The sequence below is a fragment of the Lates calcarifer genome, linkage group LG20, assembly GCF_001640805.2.
Source record: "Lates calcarifer isolate ASB-BC8 linkage group LG20, TLL_Latcal_v3, whole genome shotgun sequence".
Classification (NCBI taxonomy): Eukaryota; Metazoa; Chordata; class Actinopteri; family Centropomidae; genus Lates; species Lates calcarifer.
This window is the reverse complement of record NC_066852.1, coordinates 21,715,638-21,737,640: the sequence shown is the minus strand read 5'-3', so window position 1 is coordinate 21,737,640 and position 22,003 is coordinate 21,715,638. Positions and strand designations below refer to the sequence as shown.

Genomic DNA, 22,003 nt, shown 5'->3' with positions numbered 1-22,003 from the left:
TGCCCCTTTCCTGATCTGTCATCCCCTGCCTTTTTTATCCTCACAGTCTCTTCCTAAAATAGTCCAAAAGCTGCACATGTCCACACAAACAATGCACATGTAAAAAATCACTGAAACGGCTAAAAAGGTCTGGAGGAAACCGCACATAACCAACAGGAAAGGTGATGCCAACACCCAACAAAAGGAAGGAAAACTTTTTTTCTTCTGTTGGCAAAACAAAATAACTTCTCCCATAGATTCACATCCAATACATCTTATTCCTATATACTTAAGTATTGGTCCCCTTTTTAGTGACATCTGCAGAAATGCACAATGTAGTAGCTTTGAAAGAACAGCCAAAGTCATTGAGCCAGTGTATGGTTGCATGGTAGGGAGATTGGCCTCAGAGTAAAGTAAGCTATAATAATCTCCCTAAGAATACCCTGCAGGCACAGATGAAGACAAATACAAGTCTATTTGTTACCAATGGCAAAGGAAGAAATAGGAGAAAGAGAAAAAACAGGCAATGCCCACTACCATGTTGTAGTGTGCTGGAGAGTTTTGTTTAGTTTTTCATTAGGAGCCCCACTTTTCCTCCTGGGGTCCATAAAACTGACTTTACATAGTCACAATGCAACTGTTAGCAAAGATAAACAGGACGAAGACTAGAACACATACACAGACAAGACAAGCTCCTAACAATTCAATAATCAGAATATTTTTCATGTCAGTGTCCCAACACATTTCAAATAGTAATAGAATCTGTTTCACACTGGTATTCAAAACAAGGAAACAGTCAATTACTCCAGTTATTCCAACTCATTAACTCATGCTACGGTCCTTTTACTTTAGTATTTAGTATGATAATCAAAAAATACATTGAATGAATTCCTTTCACTCCAGTAGTCAGTGCAATAGGACTGGTGATTGATAAACCTCAGAGAGCATGAAAAAACCAAAACCAACAATGCACTAGTCCATCTCTGAATACTTTCTGACTTCCCCACCCTGCCTGTGGCACTCAGCCCAAGCCCATTTGTTCCAGCTGAAAATGCCAGTGTTTAAAAATGAATCACAAATATGAAAGAACATGTGACATGTTCGGCAGTGTGGCTCAGTGATGTGTTTTTAGTAGTTTCTGGGCAACAGTGGAGGTCATTGTCACAGAGAAGTGATATCAGGCTATGGGTACACAGGGAACATTTATTAGTGGGAAAAAGTTGTTATCTGTTTTGTTTTTTTCACTGGATTTGTTTAAATGATGAAAGAAAAAGTCATAAACTAGACTTTCCATTTAAAAATTAACTGTGAATATAAGGTAACAAGCTGCCTTTGCCCACAAGAGTCACTGAGCTATTTTTTAAGAAACCCTAATTAATGACATGCAGTGATATTTTGGCCATGGGAAAGGAAGGTATGATTAAGCCACTGCTCTTTCCTTTCTTGGCAGAGAGAGTCACTGAGTGGAGCTGTGACCTCATCTCATCCTGTCGCACAGGAAAGGTGGATCAGATAGCGGGGGCCGACACCTGCATGGACACAGGGTCAAACTGCGCACATGGCTGACAGAGAGAGAGAGAGAGCGAGTTAAGTGACAGAAATAAGAAAGTGGATGTATGCACAGCACTGTATGATGTGGACTTGTGTGTCAGGAAAGGGACTGGATCCAAAGTGATGAAGTGATAACAGTTGAATGAAATAATACATAGTGGAAGTAGACACATTAAGCCCCTTTATGGATGGAGCTGCCAGGACACACGGAACTAGGATATTGTGTTGCCTGCCAGTCAAGGAATTGTTGCAGACACATTTTCCAGAGGATTCTGCTCAGAGAAGACGTTATAGTTATGTTACAGTATTCAACAGCTCCTCTTTTTTTTTAAAAGTGATGAAATCTAAAAATTAGTTTCAGTCCACTGCTCATGCAAACATGTCAATTTGGTTAATTTACTGCTTTGATTCACATCAGAGGCATCACATTCCTGCGGATAACTGTGTATGTGTGTGTGTTTGTATAGGAGAAAGAGAGAGGAGCCCAGCCAATGAGTCCAATCTGTACAGCCAATATAGACAGGCCCCTCCATTAGCTCCCAACGATGCATTTCCAAATGACCTTGCAGCAACAAGTTGTTAGTTAACCACCATGTCAGGCTGATTTCTTTGTTGTGTTCATGGTGACCATAAGCAGGGTCAGATCCAAGATGCAGAATATAAGACGATCATCTAGAGGCCAGATTAAGTCATTTCTAGATGTTCTCTGGGGATTTACAGCTCTGAGACTGCTGGTTTAATCAGTCTCGTTATGAATGTATGGAGTTGGAATAAATATATGGCTTATCTATGACTTGACAGTACATAAATCTTAGAGGTGTGCTAAAGGTTTGAAATGTGGACCAGGGTTATCATGGTCAGGCTGTGGATTTTGAGGTTAGAGGGAGGAAACGACAAACAGGATAGACACAGCTGCCAAATAAATCCTTTGATGGTGCTTCATGTTCATGATATACTGTTTGTATGTGTACATTTGAGTGTATGTGTGTGTATACGTGTGTGTTTGTATTAGAGAGAGAGCGAGACAGTGAGACATTTTGCATTTATGAATGTGTGCGGCAGCGATATAAATCTCCTCCATCGTGGGGAGCCCCACCAAAAGTGTCACTCCTCAGCCATCTGTTTCTGGTTAAAGCTGTGTAATTGCAACTCTGCGGCAAGTTTTGACACAACAAGTTCGATGCCGAATAAATTCACTCGCAAACACAAACATGTGCAACACATTTACACACACACAACCACACACGTGGACAAACGGTCACTCTCCAAGGACAAGGACACAGATGAAATTTGAGACATAAAGCCACACAAGGACTCTGGGGGCAGGAAAAGATTCATTTTTTGTTTTCCTATCTATTTTTCATTCACTCATTTTGGTTCTAGTGACTGTTGAGGCAAAGATATTTTCCAAACCTTAGAAGATTTGTGTTCATCTTAAATTTGACACAGGTTTTTAAGCTGTCAAGTCTTTTCCTACCAACCAGGCCTTTTAGCAAATATTTCCAGAGGCATGTACAATACAGTCCTCATAAATCACAGCCAGTAGGGGCAAGACACAATCAACCAGTGGATCATTCTCTATCTTGACCATAAATCGCATCTTTTCATGTTAACCCTTTGGTATGTTATCTTTGAAATGTATGCATATCTGGGGCCTTGGGTTCAGTCAGGAGGTGAGACACAAAGGGTGGGAACAGGAGCTGGATTTCACATTGTATCAAGTGGAACTCTTTTTAAAATGCATGCACTCATCCTGAAGAATAAGTTAAACTTGCTATGATGACAACAAAGAGCAGCATTATAATGAATAAGAACCTTGAATGCTGTTGAGAACTGTGTTCTTGGCAGAAATTTAAACAGAACCAGTGACAATGATGTCTTTATGTCTTCAAATAGATGAAAGGATGAAATAATAACGATAGTAGATTGGTTAAAGTGGAAAAAATGGAGACTAAACTTAAATTGCTATTCTCCACTACAACTGACCCCAATGTAACCTAGTTTATGACAAAACCAAGCATGTTCTCAGTAATGAAAGGGATTTCAATTATAGTTGAGCTACACAAAAATCTGCTCAGCAACATAAAAGGTAATAGTTATTAGTTATTTTATGTTAGCCTTTTCAATTTCAGGGAAGCAGTAACTGCCTGTCAGTCCTCCTTATCCTGCTTGTTGCTCCCCTGGGATTTGATGTTATACTTTGTTAGTTTTAAGAGCTAGCCCCTGACACTAATACTGCCATGACTGGTGGTTCAATCCCCAAGTGACCACTGTCACAATACAGGGAAACAGGGACACTATGATGTTTGTTTTTCATAGATAATTACTGTCTGCAGTAAAGAAAATCTAAATGCCAAATGGATCTCCTGTAGAGTTAAATGAGCCTGAGTCCATTGTGTCTGGTCACACTGTCACAGTCAGTGTGGGTGAATGTGTACACTTACAGGTAAAAGTGCAAATGTACCATTTCCCATCAGTGACTGCAGCACACACACTCACTGGGCACGAAGAGAGTAATGGATTAATCGCTGTCCTTTTTCACCATCACCCCCCTCACCCCTGCCTGTGTTCACACCATCTCTCCCTCCTCCACCTCTCCTCCCCCGCTCTGCCGCGATGCAGGTGGATGCTTGACCTAAAAATCTGGGGTGATGCATGACTCCCGTCTTGCTGATGCTAGCAGTCCAAAGGGTGTGTGTGTGTGTGTGTGTGTGTGTGTGTGAGTGTGTGTGTGTTTGAACCTCTGCCCAGCCTCCATTGCTGCTCCCTCTCTGAGGTTATATAGACTTAAGCTTTTACATCCAGACATTTATGATCTCATTGTAATCGAATACCTTGAATGCAACTTCAATACTAAGGTTACTTTAAACTACTCTAATATGCCTGTATTTCACATAAAAGCTGTCAATACATCATGACAACAAATCACCTATGGAAAAAAAGAAGAATTAGATGAGAATTAGAGGCTTGTGTTGTGAAATGTTCAGTTCACATTTTTCACTGTGTTATTCATCTCACACAATTGTGGCCATTTTCATACTAATTTCATGAAAGAGTATTTCATATGCTTTGATTATGTTGTTATGTCCAGATCTTTGTAAAAATCCATAGGAACAAAAAACAATACACACAAATTTTATGCTTAGAATTAGGATATGGGATTTTTTTTTTTAAGTAAATATAAAAGTATGAGATAAAATACTAAATTCCTTAAATGTTTACGGGGACTTTAGTGCTTCAGTGGGAAATGTGTGTGTGTCCTTCTACATCATATCATAGCTTTAAGAGTCCACGCTGAAGGAGAGAAATTATGTCGTTAATGAGTCACATATATGCATAATGTGCCATGCTGAGCTAAACTCCTCTTTGATCGCGCTCCTTTGTCTCAAAGTCTACTTCCACTGAACGGAGCTGGGGGGCACCAAAGTCTGTTCTCCGATCTCCTCCACTCCGCTCACTGCCTACTGTATTAGCCTCTCCTCTGTCCCCCCTCTTTTGTGTAGCTACCCGAATAAATTAGCAACCCAAGTCGGCGAAGGGGAGGAGGAGGAGGAGGAGGGTATGGAGAAGAGTAAGGGGGGCTGGGCCTTGTGACGGAGGAGTCGGCTTTCAGTCGGTGAGGTGCACGGTGCCCTGAAGCGGCTCTGGTTTAGCACATACACACACACACACAGTGTCTGAGTGACTGGATGCTGAGAGAAGGAAAGAGAGGAGAGAAAACGTTTAAGATCAGCGAGAGGCAGGGCAGAGCGCTGCGGGGCTACAGACGGATCCTTTCTCCCGCAGACTGCAAAGACACCGTAGAGCTTCCCCCAGCTGATCCAGACGCGCTCACCTGACACGGGAACGAAGACGCCAAAAGACCCCTCACTGAAGGAGTAACCCAACCAACCGGTCTACCGGATCAGAAAATCTGTGGAATTGGCTCAACTGTCATTTTTGTGGATATTATGTAAAAAAAAAAAAAAAAAAAACCTAAAAGACCCCTTGTCCAGCTGGCCAGCACGGCTCCATTCAAGATTTTGTCCTGGTGGATTGTCTGACGTTGAGAGAAGGGGGAATTGGAAAAACCGTTTGCATACTAATCAGGTTTTGGAGGGGGGGATATCTAGAGCGCACATCCAGAGCAGCGGAGTGGGTCAGATGAATGTAAGTGACAGCTCCTTTATTCTCATCCTCTTGTGTGTTCACGTTCACTGGTGCATCTGATCAGTAAAGCATTAACGTACGGAAACGAGCTCTTGTGAGGTGGAAGCTTCTGGGTTCTTCACATGGAGGGGTGCACCCTGCATCTGCACCTTGCATGCATGAGCTGGTAGCTGGTCAGGCTACTGTGGTACGAAGGGGGGAGAGAACATACTAGCGGGACTACAATAGTATTAGAAGATCAGTGTATCACGGCGATGCATATTGATTATTGATTACCATTCACACCCCAGCCAGCTAAACAGCCAGGTTGGATAAAGAGAAAAGAGTGGGCTCCCATTCAGATGACACGCTAAACATGAAAGGGATGTGAGTGTAACAGGCCAGAATATAGGCTTATTATGTCTTATGGAACTATTTAATAACAGTGAGTCAGTGATTTCTTCCCCAGGGTTGGCAACTTAGAGCAAATACACTTTGTTTTGGAGGGAGGACAGAACCACTTAATGGGAAACACCATGAAGTGCACGAAGTGGGCCAGCACATTTTGAACTATTTCCTGGAGAGACCAACTGATGTGACAGCACCAGGTTTTAGAGTGAGTGCAAGGCATCACTAAGCAGTGAAAATCTAAAGTGCTTTTTCCTTTGAGCAAGGCACTCAGGCCACTGGCTACAGCCGGGTCTGCTCTGCTGGTGGTTTAGGTTTCCTCTTTTCTGTGTGATTGAGAAAACAGAACAAGAAGATCGCAGAGGGACTATCTCAGTAGAAAGACTCTAAAATACCTTAAACATATAAAAACAAGACGTCCAAGAGGATTTAGGTAGTTATGTATGCAGCAAATAGATTGTGACACAGCTATATAGTTTTCTAACATGAGTCGTATTTATAGCAGCGAGTTCTGTCTGTATATGTTTACATGGCCAAAAGCTAAAAATGGGAACCCAGGGGCATTTTTAAGCACCTCACCACAATAGTTATTCTAGTCGTATCTGGTGTCTGCTGGCGTCCGCAGCTCCTGGTTTTCTGCTGTAAGGAGGGATACGGATCTTTGCATTATTACACTATCCACTTACATGGTCCCGTGTGCTCCACTGGCCTCAGCCTCAGCCTTTTGGTCTGCATACAACCAGTAAGAGTTTGGTTTCTCTCAGAGTGATGAGGCGTGCAGCAAGACATTCTCTAACTGGAACCATATGGATATCTTTTGGTGCGCCTGCAACCGAGCGGAGCTTATGTTTGTACAAACAACTTATAATTGCTCACATCAGCTGCTTATAGGAACAGGTTCTCCTTTACAGGAGCAGGACTGGAGCAATCCCAAGTTGTTTCATGCAGCAATTAAGACATTTTCTCATATTTAGATATTTAGTCATATCTTGGTTTGATTTATGAAGTCATGATGCAAATTTTTAGAGGATAAAAAAAGTGGAATTCCAGTTGATTGAGCCAAGACTGGAACTTCATCTGATCTTGGGATGGTTTGGTTGGAGTGTGGCAACAGAGGTGTCCACCATGACCTCTGACCTCCCAGTGAAAGATGTCTTCATTCATCTTCATTTAATTGTCAATAAGGACTGCAATGATAAATGTTACTATTGCCATTTCTACTCGAGTTTTTACCATTGTCAGTAACAAGCAAGTCAAGGCAGAGAGGACTATTCACTGAGTTCAGTGTCAAGTCATTTTGTCAGGCTTATCAACAAAGTAAACAGTGTGCTGTTTACCTTGCACTTCATGTGTCTCTGTGCAGCTGAATGTGTGAGCATGATACCGACTCTGCCAGGGTCAGGGGCTTTATTCCCATCAGGGCCTCACTCAAAACACATGCACTTCTTAGGGCAGCAGCATCTGCTGAATGACTTTATATTGCAGTTTTTGGGGGGAGGTGACTGAACAGCACTCATCACCCTCCAACCCCGACTCCCTCCTTTGTATATCGGCTTATTTGCTGTGTATGTTGGCAGCAACGTGGCATCAGATTTGGCTCGGTCTTTGCATCTCATTTTTGAATCATGATAACTTACACCAGAATGAAGATATAGATAATCTTAAATCTCTGCTTTAAGCCTCCATCAATTTTGTGTTTTCTCAACATGAAATATAATATCACCATCCACAGTCTTAAGGGACTTTTTTTAGTTTATTCTAATGGTATTTCGGTAGGGAATGTCCAAGTCAATGTTTTATTCCTTTGCAAATCTCAAGCAATCTTGGGAGCTTACTTTAAACTTTGTAGATACACAGCGTAATCAAATTGCGCATTCGCCACCCACATTGACACTGAAATTCTGCTTGTAGTGTATACACTGTTGTCCTCATTGTGGCTTCCACAAAACCCACATAAGAGAGAAAATTTGTCTTTTTCACTCAATTATGTGCATGATTTTATCCTCTGCCTTCTCACAAAGTCATATGTCTGACTCTGAATTGTTAATTGTGAACACAAAGGCACTACAAGTAAAATATGGAGTAGAGGCTTTTGTGTAATATCTGCTTCACCTCATCAACTCAGATCATGGAGCGCTGCCAACAGAGAACGAGGGTGAGGGGGAAAAAACAGAAAGCATCTTCCCACCCAAATGTTGCAGCTCAAACAAAAATCTCTCTAATTGTATCCCAGGACTGTTTTTTCCTGGGTTTTGTTTCTCGTGCATGGGAAATCAGCATCTGAGTACAAATATCGGAAAGTGACTCAGAGACTCCCTCTCACTCTCTCTCTCTCACACACTCACATACACATACAAGTGTATACACAACATACAGTCCTGCACAAGCCTAACCTCACCTCACTCGATTATATTCCTAATGTGACCTGTACCAACCAAAGGGTAAACACCTTAAAAATAAGAGAGGCAGACCATTTTTCCTTAAAAGTATAGAAATACAATGCACATGGATTGAATAGTTTGCAACTAAAAAACTGAAGTAACATAAATAAGATTGTTTTCCTCTTCCCTGACTCCACAAGTAGCCAGTGGAAATATTTACCCTAGCTCCATCCCTCACTCACTGCACGCTGTTTGTGTCTGGGATCTGTGTTGGTGTTTTTATTTACCCCTCAGACCACCATCTTAGACACAACACAAACCAAATACTCAGTCTTTAGGGGATTTCATTTTATTGTAGTTTATAAGTCAGCATGTAAATCACAACCAGTGCTATGGTGCAGCCGTGCGTGACGGGGGGTAGCTTCGGTTTCCTGGAGAGCCACTTGTATTTACATCATCCATCCACAGGAAGGCCAGGCGGTTATTAATAGCGTCAGTAGTAAAGTCGGAAAATAAGATTCCCATTGATAAGGAATCCCCCTTTTGCCGATTGCTCCGCATTTCATTAACTCAACCCTGAGGGCCTCTCGGTTGCCATGACAGCTACAATCACCAAGTCTGCCATCTTACTGTGATTATACTCGTGAAATTTAATTACACCATTGTAAAATATGAGTTGTGTGTGTGCGTACATGTGGGGGAAGTGGCACCTAAAATCACCCTGGAGTTAAAATGCAGCTGTATCAGGTTGGATTCAGTGACATAATGTATGTAGCAGAGCTTTAAGTGTAATGGTGCATCAGCGGAATCGTTTCACTAGGTATAAAATATTAAACAAAGATAAAAGCATCAGGTTGTAATTTCACAATTTCATCTTGGCTGGCCAGACATAACAAAAATCAATCACTTGTTTCTAAGCAGTCACCATTCTTGCTTGCTTTCATTCAGGAACCACATGAGGAAATAATGTTTGAATCATGAGGTACAGGTTCAATGTGTGGTCATAGAAACGTGTTTCTAGCAAAACCCTGATACATAATCCAAAGTAATACCTCATCTTTTAGCTTGGGCTGAAGCTCATTTTCTGACAGTGTACTCTAGTCTTTCCCTTGGGGTAATACAGATCTTAACTTCCTAAGTACATCTATCTGCTGCTCTGGAGAAGATATTACTGTAAGATTGACTCACCCAATCAAAGAAAATGACTGGACTGTCCTGTCAGATGCTGAGTGATTGACTGGCTGGAGCTTTGTGTCGGTGCAATTCCATTTTTGTTTGTTCTGAGGCCCAATTCTGAAGTAACTGCATTGTTATTCATAGTCTTTATCCAGACAACAGGGATCCTGTTAGTGTAATGATCAGGTCAGCTGAGTGGGAAGGACTATAGACACTGGCCAAATTTAAAAAAAGACATCTTCTAAGTGCATGACAGTAGGTACTGCCCGCAAGGCTATGGGGAGACTGCTCTTCAAAAATACCTAGTTTCAAATGGCTCTACAGTGCTACAATGTAATCTTCAAATTTGACAACAAATGTTGATCCAAACTGTCCTGTGCATAGCCAGACCAGGCCTTTAGCTTGCTTGTGATTAAGAACTGGGATAATGATGGCTGGGAATGGGTTGTTATATTCCTGGAGGAAGCTGCAGATGGAAGTCCTCTAAAGCCTGGTGTTGTCTCGAGTTTCCCCATCCTGTGCTTCTCCGCCGTGGGCTGGACCTGTGACACTCGCTCCCGGGTGCCAAAGTGTGGCTAGATCGTTGGAACTCTGGGTTTCTCGTTATTGCAGTAGATGGATGGAAGAAGTGTGTCTGTTTCTCTGCATGCATGTGTGTAGGCGAGCAAATGTGTGGCCTTAGGATTTATCTGTGTAGTTCACAGAGATATGTCACCAGGGCTGCAACTAATGACAATTTTCAACAGCGATCAATCTCTGTTATTGTTTTGACTAATAGATTAACCACTTATTTTTATTATAAAATGTCAAGAACCAATGAAAAATGCTCCCAAACCCAGTCCAAACATATTCCATGTACAGTCATATAAATAACAGTAAGTCTTCATATTTGCAAAGCTAGAACCAGCAGGTGTTTGCCATTTTGACTGGCACAGGCGTGTGCACCATATATGCTCATGTTTCTGAATGAAGTGATGTATTAATTTCATTACTCCAGTGAAGAGATAAATGTGGGAATGCCTCTGAGCAAAGATGAATGAAATGTGGTAACTGCTGCCCATCTGGGCACTTGATGGATGAGAAGTGTCTGAGCTCTGAAGGCGAGCAGGCCGAGCAGAGGAAGGAAGAGAGAGCCTGTCTGTGTAGCGTCTCATGTGTTTTTAATGAAGTAAGTGAGATGATCTGAGCTTCTGGTAACTTCAAACACTCACACAGAGCTGAGAGCTGCATGTAGGGCACCGCGGCTCAGGTAGAGCAACGTGTTATGCAAGTTAAGGGATTCAGAGACTGGATGTGTGTGGGTGGTGTGAGACAAAATGAGGGAAAGAAAAAGTTGGCAAGAGGAAAGTTTTTCTTCTTGATAACTCAGAGACTGAAAGGAGTGACCTTCACTCATATCTAAAGACGTTATTCTCAGGGAATCAAAGCTCTGTTAATCAGTTCAGAAGTAAATTTTTTATCTGGAGCCTCAAGCCCATCTATCACATCTCTCACATCAGTCTTTTTATCATGATTCCATTTGATCTTTATTAACCGACGAGTATTGACGTCTGTTTAACTCTGTAGAACAAATTAAAACAAAGACAGACAGACTTAATTCCCAGGCTTACCACAAGAAATATAACGGCGTAACACGATACAAAGGCATTCTCTTAGAGAACAGCTGTCGGCGCGCCGCTAACCCTGGAGTTGATGGAGAATTTAATAACTAATAAGCCAAGTCACTGTCCTTACATTCAGAGCTGAAGATGAGTAATTGCAGATTTTTGATCACTTCTCAAATCCATCAGCCAAAGAAAGACCAAAGTCCCAGTCTCTCCCAGTGAAATTAAGCCTGTAGTGTTTCTCTCAGGAAGATGCTGACCTCTTTTCACCCTAAGAGACTTGTTCTGTTCGCTGGCAAACTCTTCAACAACACATTTTAACACTTTGATTAATATTTATGTTTTTTTCTGTAAAAATAACACGACCTGATACGACTTTGTGCCTGGTTTGCTGTTAGGGCCATGTTGCTGTTATTTCATTGGGTGGAATGCAAAGAGATTAAAGTGTGTGCTTGCCTGTGTGTGTGTTAGTTAAAGTACAGGATGGATCTTTGGTTTCTTCTCTCCTGACCCTGTTTTGACTATCAGCTGAGTGTTTTGTCTTTGAACTTTTCCTCTTTTCCTCATCATTGATGAATGCTCTGACTCTTCTAGATCCTGTGTGTGTGTGTGTGTGTGTGTGCGCCTGTTGTGTAGTGATCAGATGTGGGGACTCACCTCACACTTAGGAACACTTCCTGTCCCCACAAAGTTGAATGTTTAAAATTTTAGAGTTTTAGGTGTGGAGTTATGACTGGGTTAAGGTCAGGGTAAAGGTTGGAGTTTAGTATTTAAGGTTAGAATAACCCTCCAGGGAATTAATGTGAGGCAATACACTGGGCTTACAAGTGTCTATACTACAAACTCATGCAGAAATCAAACAAGTAATTAGGTAAATATTGCTATTGAGATTTAAATTAATAATTTAATCATACTTATAAAGTTGATTATAATTGCAGTATAATGAACTCTAGAGTGGTTGGTGATTATTTGCCTTTGATTTGCATCACATTAACATCTGAATATAGCAAGCTCACCATAACTGATAAATGACCATAACTGTTAAGCATGCAACATGTTTTAGAACAATATGAGACCAACTGGACCCATTAAGTGCTTGTTTGTTTGTTTGTGCATTTTAATGTTTTCCACATGTAAGACTGACAGAAATATTTCCCGATGTTAAATTGCTTCCAGTTAATGTTCTGGTTTTTGCTGCAGAGGATTGCATGGATGTTCTTCTCAGATAGAGCACAAAATAAAATCATGAATAGAGAAATACTTGGTCTGAGCCACCATAAGGGTATTTATCTCAGTTTCACCCGTGAGGTAATAATGTTTGACAGAGAGGCATGGACATGGTTCAGCTCGACAACCTGCCCTTGTGGGATATTAAACATGCCCTGATGGGGAGGGGCGATGAGTGATGGAAGATGGCAGCTGCTGCTTCACCTTCAGGGATATTTCACCACTCCATCCCTTTTTTTCCTTCTGTTTTTTTGACTCTGATAGCCCTCCACCTTTAGTTTTTTTTATTACCTCACTATTTCTTGTCCTCATTTTCTTTGAATTCCACCCACTTTCTCCATGTTTCTCTTGAAAACATTTGTTCCTACACACACACACACGCAAACACACACGGTTATCAGAGAAACAAAACGCTCTTCACATCCACTTGGCAGCATGGCCTTGGAGGTTAAGAGGTCAGTGAATCACCTCCGGCTGTGTTTTCACTTGCCCTCTGATGTTCCAGAGGGTACATTATTTATGTTCATGTGTCAACACTCACTCACACCAAGTTTAACTTCTTTGTGTTTCTGTCTCTTGCCACTGTATCAATGTTTTGTTTTTTAAAAGGAAACCAGAATCAAACTTTTCTCCTGCATCTCTAGTTCCTCCTCTTCCTCTGCTCTTCCATCTCTCACTGTATTGTTCTCTGTCTCCTTCTGGCCTGTCGGGCAGTGAAATCTAGGACGTTTTGTCACAGGGGACTTGGTGCAGTTTGTAAGTGTGCGTGACTGTATTCCAGCTTGACATCCACTGTGTGGGTAAATAAACAAATCTGAGTCATAACACCAGCTTTGAATTGTCATGCTGCTGCAAAGTTTCAGAGTCTTATGCAGTTGTTTTTCCCCAGCTAATATCCCCATGGATTCAAGTAAGAAAGTTAGGAGAGAGATGCAAAAAATTGTGTTACATTCCTTTCATACAGTTCTGTCACAGAACTATACTGAAATGAGACTCGTGATAACTTTAAGCACTCGTGACTTGTAATAGTGCCACACTGCAGAATACATTAGTCAAATATAGCTCAATACTCAGATGAATTAAAATGCACAACAAGCTCTTGGAACCTGCTGGTGGTTTTCCTGCATGGCAGGAATAGGAAGTGACATACCAAAAATGATTTTACTGAGTAATATCTTAAATACCACTGACCCTAAAATGAGGACACATACTGTACAAGTAGGACTGGGCTTTTATGACTGAGAATAAAACAAACCTTAAACAACAAGTCAGCACTTGAACCTCATTTTCATTGCATCATTTCACATCCAAATGAGAGTGTGGAGCCAAACCATGAAAAAATATCTCACTTTCCAGATACCTTTGGATTGGAGCAAAAATCGCTCACATGCAATCAGCATTAACTTTATTGATCAGGGCTAGTGTCTTTTTGATTCTCCTCTGCAGAATAGAACAAGAGCTGTAATATGAAAGCAAAGTGTGGACTTGAGCTTCAGACTTTTGGTCTCAGTAGGCTCCTGGCACGGAGGCTCGCGCTCACTGTGAGCGATGACGTGGTCCCCCCCCCCTCCTGCTCTTCCTCTTCCCGCACCCTCTGCAGCCTCACTGATGTCACTGACATGGACGTTTATAGGAAATAGGTAATAAAATAAAACTCCAGAGCAGCATTTCATGGACAGAATTAAAAACAAGAGCTTTCACAGAGTTGAGGTAAACTGGGAAAAATGTTACAGCTTTGTTCCTCTTTAGAAGAGTTTAAAATGGTATGGTTCTGAATTAAATCAGAGAAAATAAAGGAGATATTTAAATATTCAAGTAATGATCATCCTCTTTTTCGGCCTGCCTTTTCATGTATTTGTGGCTCAGATTAACAACTCAGCAGCCGAGGAAGCGGTCCTCACTTCGTCATAATTAATTCAAACTCACTTATTTACTCTACCAGTCTCCACAACCCAGATAGGTTGGGTTTCCCGGGTTGTGAGAGCTTTTACGGCTGCAGGGTGACACAGTCATGAACTCTCTCTACATGTAGTAGTATTAATATTGATTGTGCTTTGGTGCAGCACATGCATGTATATTTCAGTGTGTATGTAAGTGTCCAGACAGTGGCCGTCTGGCTGTCTGAAGTGGATCAGGGCCGATTCTGTTTGAATGGAGTCAGTTAAGGAAACTGAAATTGATATCCATCTTTAGTGTAGACTCTTGTATGGGTGAAAAAGTAAAAGAGAAGCTGAGGAAACAGATGTATATGTGCATAGATGGGGACTCAAATATACACACATGGTCACTGTGTTGGTGACAGCTGTTGGTGACGTCTATATCCAGAGCTCCGGGGAAAGGCAACTCAAGTGGAGACAGGGGTCATAGTTGTCGTCCCCCTGAACGCACACAACCCAAACGACATGAAAACTGAGATGCTAAGCATTCCTCCGTTCTTTAACCCCCACCACACTCTCCTCCCTCCCTCCCTCTTCTCACAAAGCTTTTTTACCACTTGCAAACCACTGCAGCCTGTGTCACCACAACCTGCCCTAACCTTTCATTCTCAGTCATTTAAAGATTTGACATCGCTCCAGCCACTCTGTAATTGTACACTTGCTGAGAACGGTCGTAAAAATGACTTTTTTCACACTTTTCTGTGGCACCAAAACTGGTATGTTAACATCATATAGAGCACAGGCGTGACATAGACTGCAGCAAAGCTTTCACAAGATGTGAAAATTCCTCCAGAAATCTTGATTTTTTGCAGTTGGGGTTTTGAATATGCAAATGCAACGTTGCATCCAATGTCTGTCTTTGTGGTAGGCATATTTCTGGTGTTAACTTTGGTATTTCATTTTGACAACCTTACCCTTTATTATTTATTATTCTCCCCTGTCAGAATTTAGTGTCAATCACAGAGTCTGGCCAGTGTTTGCTCTGTTGGGTGACACAGAAGCAGTGGCAAGGCTGAATGAGTGGCTGCCAAATATGTACAGGCTTTGCCAAACCTCTCAACTGCAGAGGAACTAGCTGAATACAACCTTGTGCTGTTCCATCAAAACACAAGAAACCTAGCTCAGATAGAGGCGGTATGGAGTGGCCTTTTTTTTTTTTTTACTTGGAACTTTGTCACTTTGGGTCCTGTTTAGCTTGGCCACGGGTAGCTATGGCGTGCCCAGTTAGATCTGCTAAATCCATTAGAGGGGATGGACTGAAGGGGAGGTGGGAGGAGGGGACGGGGGAGATAGGGAGGCCTTTCAAGAATTGGCACCGCATGAGGAAAAGCTGTTCCTCACAACTGAGATACGACAGCAAAAAAACACACTCACACACATACTCTACTACTTTAAATGGTACATCCTATAGAAAACACTATGGTTTTCTATTATATGGTAACAGTACTTAAGAGTCGAGGCCCATGTATTTGAGGCTTTGAGGCTTGTGCACAGCAGAGGCAGATTATGGGGGTGCAATGCCAGATATAATGTGGCTGAGACTGCATGGAGCCCTCTGGGTCTGTCCTGCCTGTCAGTGTGGTCGCACAGAGATGATGTCACGTTTTGCATGCACATGTGTTGTGTTGTGCAGGGGTGCAAAGACACAGACATATTAAAATCCATAGAAGCAGAGAGACGAGTTGAAGCTGTTGTATTATACTTATCCCCTCTGCATTTTGCATTTTTAGGTGAAATTAGATACACTCTTGATTCAGTTAAACTACTCGGAACATAATTCATCATCATTAGCAGAGTGTTATAAAGAGAGCCACTAGAGGGAGTGAATCAGGTGGTTGTCTTTTACTCCACTGACCATCTGTTAAAGCCAGTATCCTTTCAGCATGAGCTACATTTTAGCCCCTGCTCTCTCTCCATTTCTCATCAGCTTGTGTTTTCCAGGACAAACACAAGTGTATTACAGCACACGTCAAAAGGGAGATGATGTCATGGGCCGACTACTCATTGACAGTGACAGATCGCAGCCGTGAGATCTGTTCATCAATATAACCTTTCACTGACACTCAGCTAAAGCAATGAGGGAGAGAGGACGAAAAAAAAAGACACATATGCACTCACACACTTTGGAATACACCCTTTCTAACTTTATTTTTCAATCATAAGGTTCACCTACGCAGCTCAGTGGTCCCTAAAGACAATAAGGCCTTCAAGCCAAATCAAACTGTAATCACGCCTCAGAATGTTACTTTTTCTATTGTGTCCTAAATCCACTCTTTCCATCTCTCTGCTTTGTTCTTTTTTTGTTCTCCCTTGTGTTGTCAATGTCTGCATTATGGCTCTGTACTCTGGCTTCATTTAGTCAGAACGGGGTCTCCAAAGGGCCTTGCTCTGACTCTGAATTTCCCTTTCAGCAGTATAGAAGGGCTTCTTTTTTATCATCTCACCCCCTAATTATCTCTACCAGACCTCTTCTTTTTAACTTCTCCCCCTCTTTTCTCATTTTTCCTCCAGCTCTGTTCACCACAGTCCCATAGACAAACACTCACAACTACTTTGGCACACAGCAAACACAACAAAAGAAGGGTGTGTACGCAGCCTGCGCTCAGTCTTAGCTCTGCTTCCTTCTTTGTGTAGGAGTGCAGCAACTGTCCAGAGCAGCCGTCTGGACCAGATGTAGAGGTCAGTGACTATACCAGAGGGCCCAGTATCCGTGTCCCTCTCTCTGTCCCAGCGGAGCTATAGACTTTATTAATCTCTCCTCCTCAGAGGCCCTGTAAACTACCGCAGGAGGCCAGGGTCAGTAAAAAGACCGGTGGATTGGATGATTACAGTAGGATTCCTTGGATATAAAATAATGTTTTTTTATTGACTTTGTGTTATGTACACTCTAAAAAGTCTTTCATGAGCCTTGTAAATCTAAAATTAATAATGGTGGTATTTGCTCAGTAGAACCAACGCATGTGAACAAGTGCTATCTAGTGGCAAGAAAATTTTCATCTTATTATTATATACCGGTAGTAGTCAGTTTTTCCATCAGTCTGCAAGAAGAAGGTCAGTCTATGATCTTCAATTCAACGTATGTGCACATGTTGCAGCCGGCAGCAGACTGGCTTTCTCTCTAGAGATGGAAGACATTCCTAAGGTTAACTGTCCAGATTATACATGCACTGTGGGAGTGATTGTCTGGGTGAATATGGCTGACCAGCAAGGGCCAACACCCTCCACTGACAATTAACCTCCTCTCTGCTACTGGCTTTTTGCCTGCATCACACATTTATATATTTTTTTGATAATTTGTCCCAAACATTAACTAATAGAAGCAGGATGTATTCACATACCACAGACATTGGATATGAATGCTCAGATCAATGTAGAAGATTGGTGTAAAGCAGCATCCTGCTGCTCTCAAAGTGTGATGAATGAGTTATGTCAGGGCTGGATGGTTCTCCTCATTGCAGGATGTTTTGAAGAGTTATACGCTCCATAAATCTCCTCCTTATAAATACTAGAGGAACATGCATAAACAATTGGTCTCATTTTGAACATAATGTAAATATTTGTAGACCTCATCAAGGGGTAAAATGTGCATCTATCTCGTGAGAGTTTAGTGCAGCCCTACAGGTTAACCTTGCCAGAACAGTTATGAGTGTATTTTCAGAATTTTATGGTAGTGTGCGAAAGTATGTGTGTCAAACCTGGGTCAAATACCATTTGCAAATAATTATTGGTGTTTGTTTTAACTTGCTGGAAGCACCAGATGGTGGTTTTGCTGCAGAATAACTCAAACAGTGTCAGGTGAATTTCAGATTGCCTTTTAAACTCTTGTGATCTTGCCATGCGATGAAGCATATCTGAGTGGCACACCAGGTTAAAGCAAACATCAACAATTTTTGGCATGAAGAATTTGACCCCGGACTGATGCACGAATTTGTGGACAGTTACAGAGTGTGTATCTGTTCATGATTAGATTCAACCTATGACTGATAAGATTGATTTAGCATTAGGATGAGGAGGATATTATCTTTATGGATTTCAGCATGATTTAGAGTTTGGGGAACATAGAGGCTAAGCTTACAGTCTTAAATGACTGCTTTTCCCCATGAAAGCAGCTATATACTTACTTTCCCATGCATTCCATTCATTTGTGAGTGTGTATGTGTGACAGCATTTGCTGTCTTGATCTGTGTTGGGTATAAAAATCTTACAAAGGATCTTCATGCTCATTTCAGTGTCTTTAATGTGTTTTCCCTCGAGATTTCAGTGTGTGACCACTCTGGACACTTTAAAATGTTCTCACCCAGTGAATATAATTTGTTATCCTTCAGATAAATATAGTTTATGATTCTGTCTTCAGTGTGGTTCAAGCCAATGTGGATCCTGGACAGTCTGAGATTTCCATTTTCATGCTTTTTCAGATCTTTTCTGATCCAGCTGAGGAGCTCTCTCCAAAATGTTATGTATATCCATTTTATGGGGAAAAAGCTGAAATTCATCAGGCAGTGTCTCTAATATAAGTTCTGGATTGTAAAAGTGTTAGCACATTGTCATGCAAGGATTTAAGATACAGGCTCCACCTAAAAAAAAAAAGGACAATTTGTTTTCATTTTGTGCTAACAGATCGAGTGACTTTTCAAGATGTTTTCAGGGAGAGAATGAAAAAAGTGGTTCAATTGCTCAATTCATATGTAATAAAACAGACCTCTTGTCCTTTCTCTTTCCCTCCTTTTCTTTCTACCAGGTGTAGCAGGACCCAGCCATGCCGGTAACAAGTAAAGGGTCAAGACGGAGGGCTTGGGTCAGTGGACCCTGCGTGTGTTCAAGTCCCTGGCGGCGAACGCCACTCTTCTATTTCTGCATCGTCCTTGTCCTTATTCAGTCTACAACTGTCCTTGGAGCACTGGAGCTCCAGCTGGATGAAGAGCAGCCCGCGGGGACCATTGTTGGGGATATCAGTGCCGGGTTACCGCCTGGTGTAACTGCTAGTTTTTACTTCATCTCAGACCATGAAGGCACAGGCGTCGGCAGCGATCTCAACATTGACGAAACCACGGGCATCATCACGACCGCACGCCGCCTGGACCGTGAGGAGAGGGACCACTATAGCTTCATCGCTGTAACAATGACGGGACTCACTATCGAGGTGTCAGTCACTGTCAATGACATCAATGACCACGCACCTGTGTTCCCCAAAAAGAAAGCTGTACTTAAGATCCCTGAGCACACAGAATTGGGGACAAGGTTTTCCCTGGAGCCTGCGACTGATGCAGACAAGGACCAGTTGACTACCCAAGGCTACGCTATAAGAGAGGGCAATGTGGGCCAGGCCTTCAGACTGGAGACCAAGAGAGCTGCAAACAAGGTGCTGTATCTGGACCTGATGGTCAATGGACTGCTGGACAGGGAGAAACGCTCATCGTACAACCTCGTCCTGGAGGCCTTTGATGGGGGCTCACCTAGAAGGATGGGATCCATGAGCCTGGAGGTGATCGTGACTGACATCAACGATCATGCGCCGGTCTTCAATCAGAGCAGATACCACGCTATTATCTCTGAAAGTCTTCCACAAGGAAGTAGCATCCTACAGGTTAGCCAAACATTTCTCAGTATTTGTGTAGTTTCTCATTACTTTAAATAATAGCTCCTGCCTCTGTAAATACAGATTCACTACGGTAATTTTAATTTCAGTGTTTGACCTCCCTGTCTTTGTAGGTGTTTGCAACAGATGAGGATGAGGGCGATAATGGTCTGGTGCTTTATGAAATCAACCGGCGTCAGAGTGACCCTGACCGCTACTTTGTCATGGATATGAAATCAGGGGTCATCACTTTAAATAGACCCCTAGATTATGAGCTAAAGAGGGTCCATGAACTGGTGGTCCAGGCCAGGGATAACGCCAGCCACCCTGAGGTAATTGCATCATGGCTACAGCCTTATTATTACAGTGCATTAAGCACAATGTGCAGTGCTTTTAATGATGATGCGTAATATATTGCTATGTAAAGCATGTAATCCTTAAGGTTCATTGTTTTCCCTTCTTTTGTGCTAATGAGCTGAATGAGAAAATAATGACATGTCATGGTAGTCCTGCAGTATAAAGTGACACAAATTAACATAACATGAATCACGCACCATTGTGTTTTTCCAGGTGACCAATGCGTTTGTGACCATCCATGTCCGTGACTACAATGACAACCAGCCCACCATGACCATCATCTTCCTCAGTGAGGACGGCTCTCCAAGGATCTCAGAAGGAGCCCAACCGGGCCAGTACGTAGCTCGAATATCTGTCACCGATCCAGACTATGGAGAGTACGCCAACGTGAATGTGTCCCTCGAGGGGGGTGATGGGAAGTTTGCTCTTACAACCAAGGACAGCATCATTTACCTGATATATGTAGACCAAGTCTTGGATAGAGAGGAACGGGATTCATATGACCTCAGGGTGATGGCCACTGACTCTGGCACGCCTCCCCTCAGGGCAGAGTCATCTTTCACCATCCAGGTGACTGATGTCAATGACAACCCCCCTCTGTTTGACCAGCAGGCCTACAGACAAACCATTCCCGAAGTTGTGTATCCTGGATCCTTTGTTCTTCAGGTCACCGCCAGGGACAAGGACCAGGGCCCCAATGGGGACGTTCGATATAGCCTCCTCAAGGGCAAAAACTCTCATTCTGATTGGTTTTCCATTGACCCAGTGACGGGGATCATTACCACTGCAGCCGCTCTGGATTTCGAATCAGAGCCAGCCCCTAGTGTGACTGTTGTTGCAATGGATAACGGCCGCCCGTCGCTGTCATCCACAGCAAAGGTGGACATTGTGCTGCAGGATGTTAACGATAACACACCTGTGTTCTCCAGCAGCTTCTACAATGCCTCGATCAAGGAGAACACCCCAGCTGGGACCTGCTTCTTAGAGGTAAGAAAAACCCAGAAAAAGTTTACTCTCTCCTCTCAGTCTTCTTTTATCTTCCTCTTTTTCTCCATCTCCGTCGTACTCGTCTTTATTTTGTAATGGAACTGTCGTTTTTAATTCTCATGGTGCTCAATCTTGCTGCGTGTTGGCCACAACACTATTGTCCTACTTATGCAGCCAAAACCAAGTATTCACCGTCTCCCTTGTGCGCTCATCTCTTTATTCACTCTCTCTTTTCACTCACACCCTCCCCTTAAGCCCTCTCTGATTACTCCCCTGGCAAAAGCCTGATTTATACATCAATATAAATGAGTCTGGAAATCAAAGTCATGTCTGAAATGAAAAGCAGTCTCAAAGTCCTATTTCATAAAAGGATGGTGCACTTGGAAGCGCTGACGCATTGTGATGTGATTCATAAAAAACTGAGCTGTAAGAGGAGAAAAGCAGTCATTCAGTGTGTTCATTTAGAAGGGAAAAGATTATAAAAGGTAGGAGAAAAAAGAAACAGAGAGAGATAGAGAGAGAGAGGCAGGGAGTGAGACTTCACCTGCATTCCTGAAGCTGCTGTGAGGAGATTTACTCTATGCTGGTATGTCCTCTCTCTCACCTCGTGAGGTTGCCATGGTAACCCAGCCAGCAGCGTAGGGTGAGCCCTCGGTATCTCGCGGCAGCTTGGCCGTCTCGCTTTTATCTTGA

General features: G+C 42.4%; 1 protein-coding gene across 1 annotated transcript in view; it reads left to right on the top strand.

The window, feature by feature from the left end:
- The first annotated feature begins 4,893 nt into the window (after positions 1–4,893).
- The window catches only part of LOC108893744 (protocadherin-16), an 83,186-nt gene continuing 66,076 nt past the window's right edge, over positions 4,894–22,003 (top strand). The window contains exons 1-4 of the mRNA XM_018692061.2: positions 4,894–5,679; positions 19,130–19,975; positions 20,101–20,298; positions 20,537–21,310. Coding sequence (XP_018547577.1) covers positions 19,148–19,975; positions 20,101–20,298; positions 20,537–21,310 — 1,800 coding nt within the window. The 5' untranslated portion in view covers positions 4,894–5,679; positions 19,130–19,147. The remainder of the gene's footprint in view (positions 5,680–19,129; positions 19,976–20,100; positions 20,299–20,536; positions 21,311–22,003) is intronic.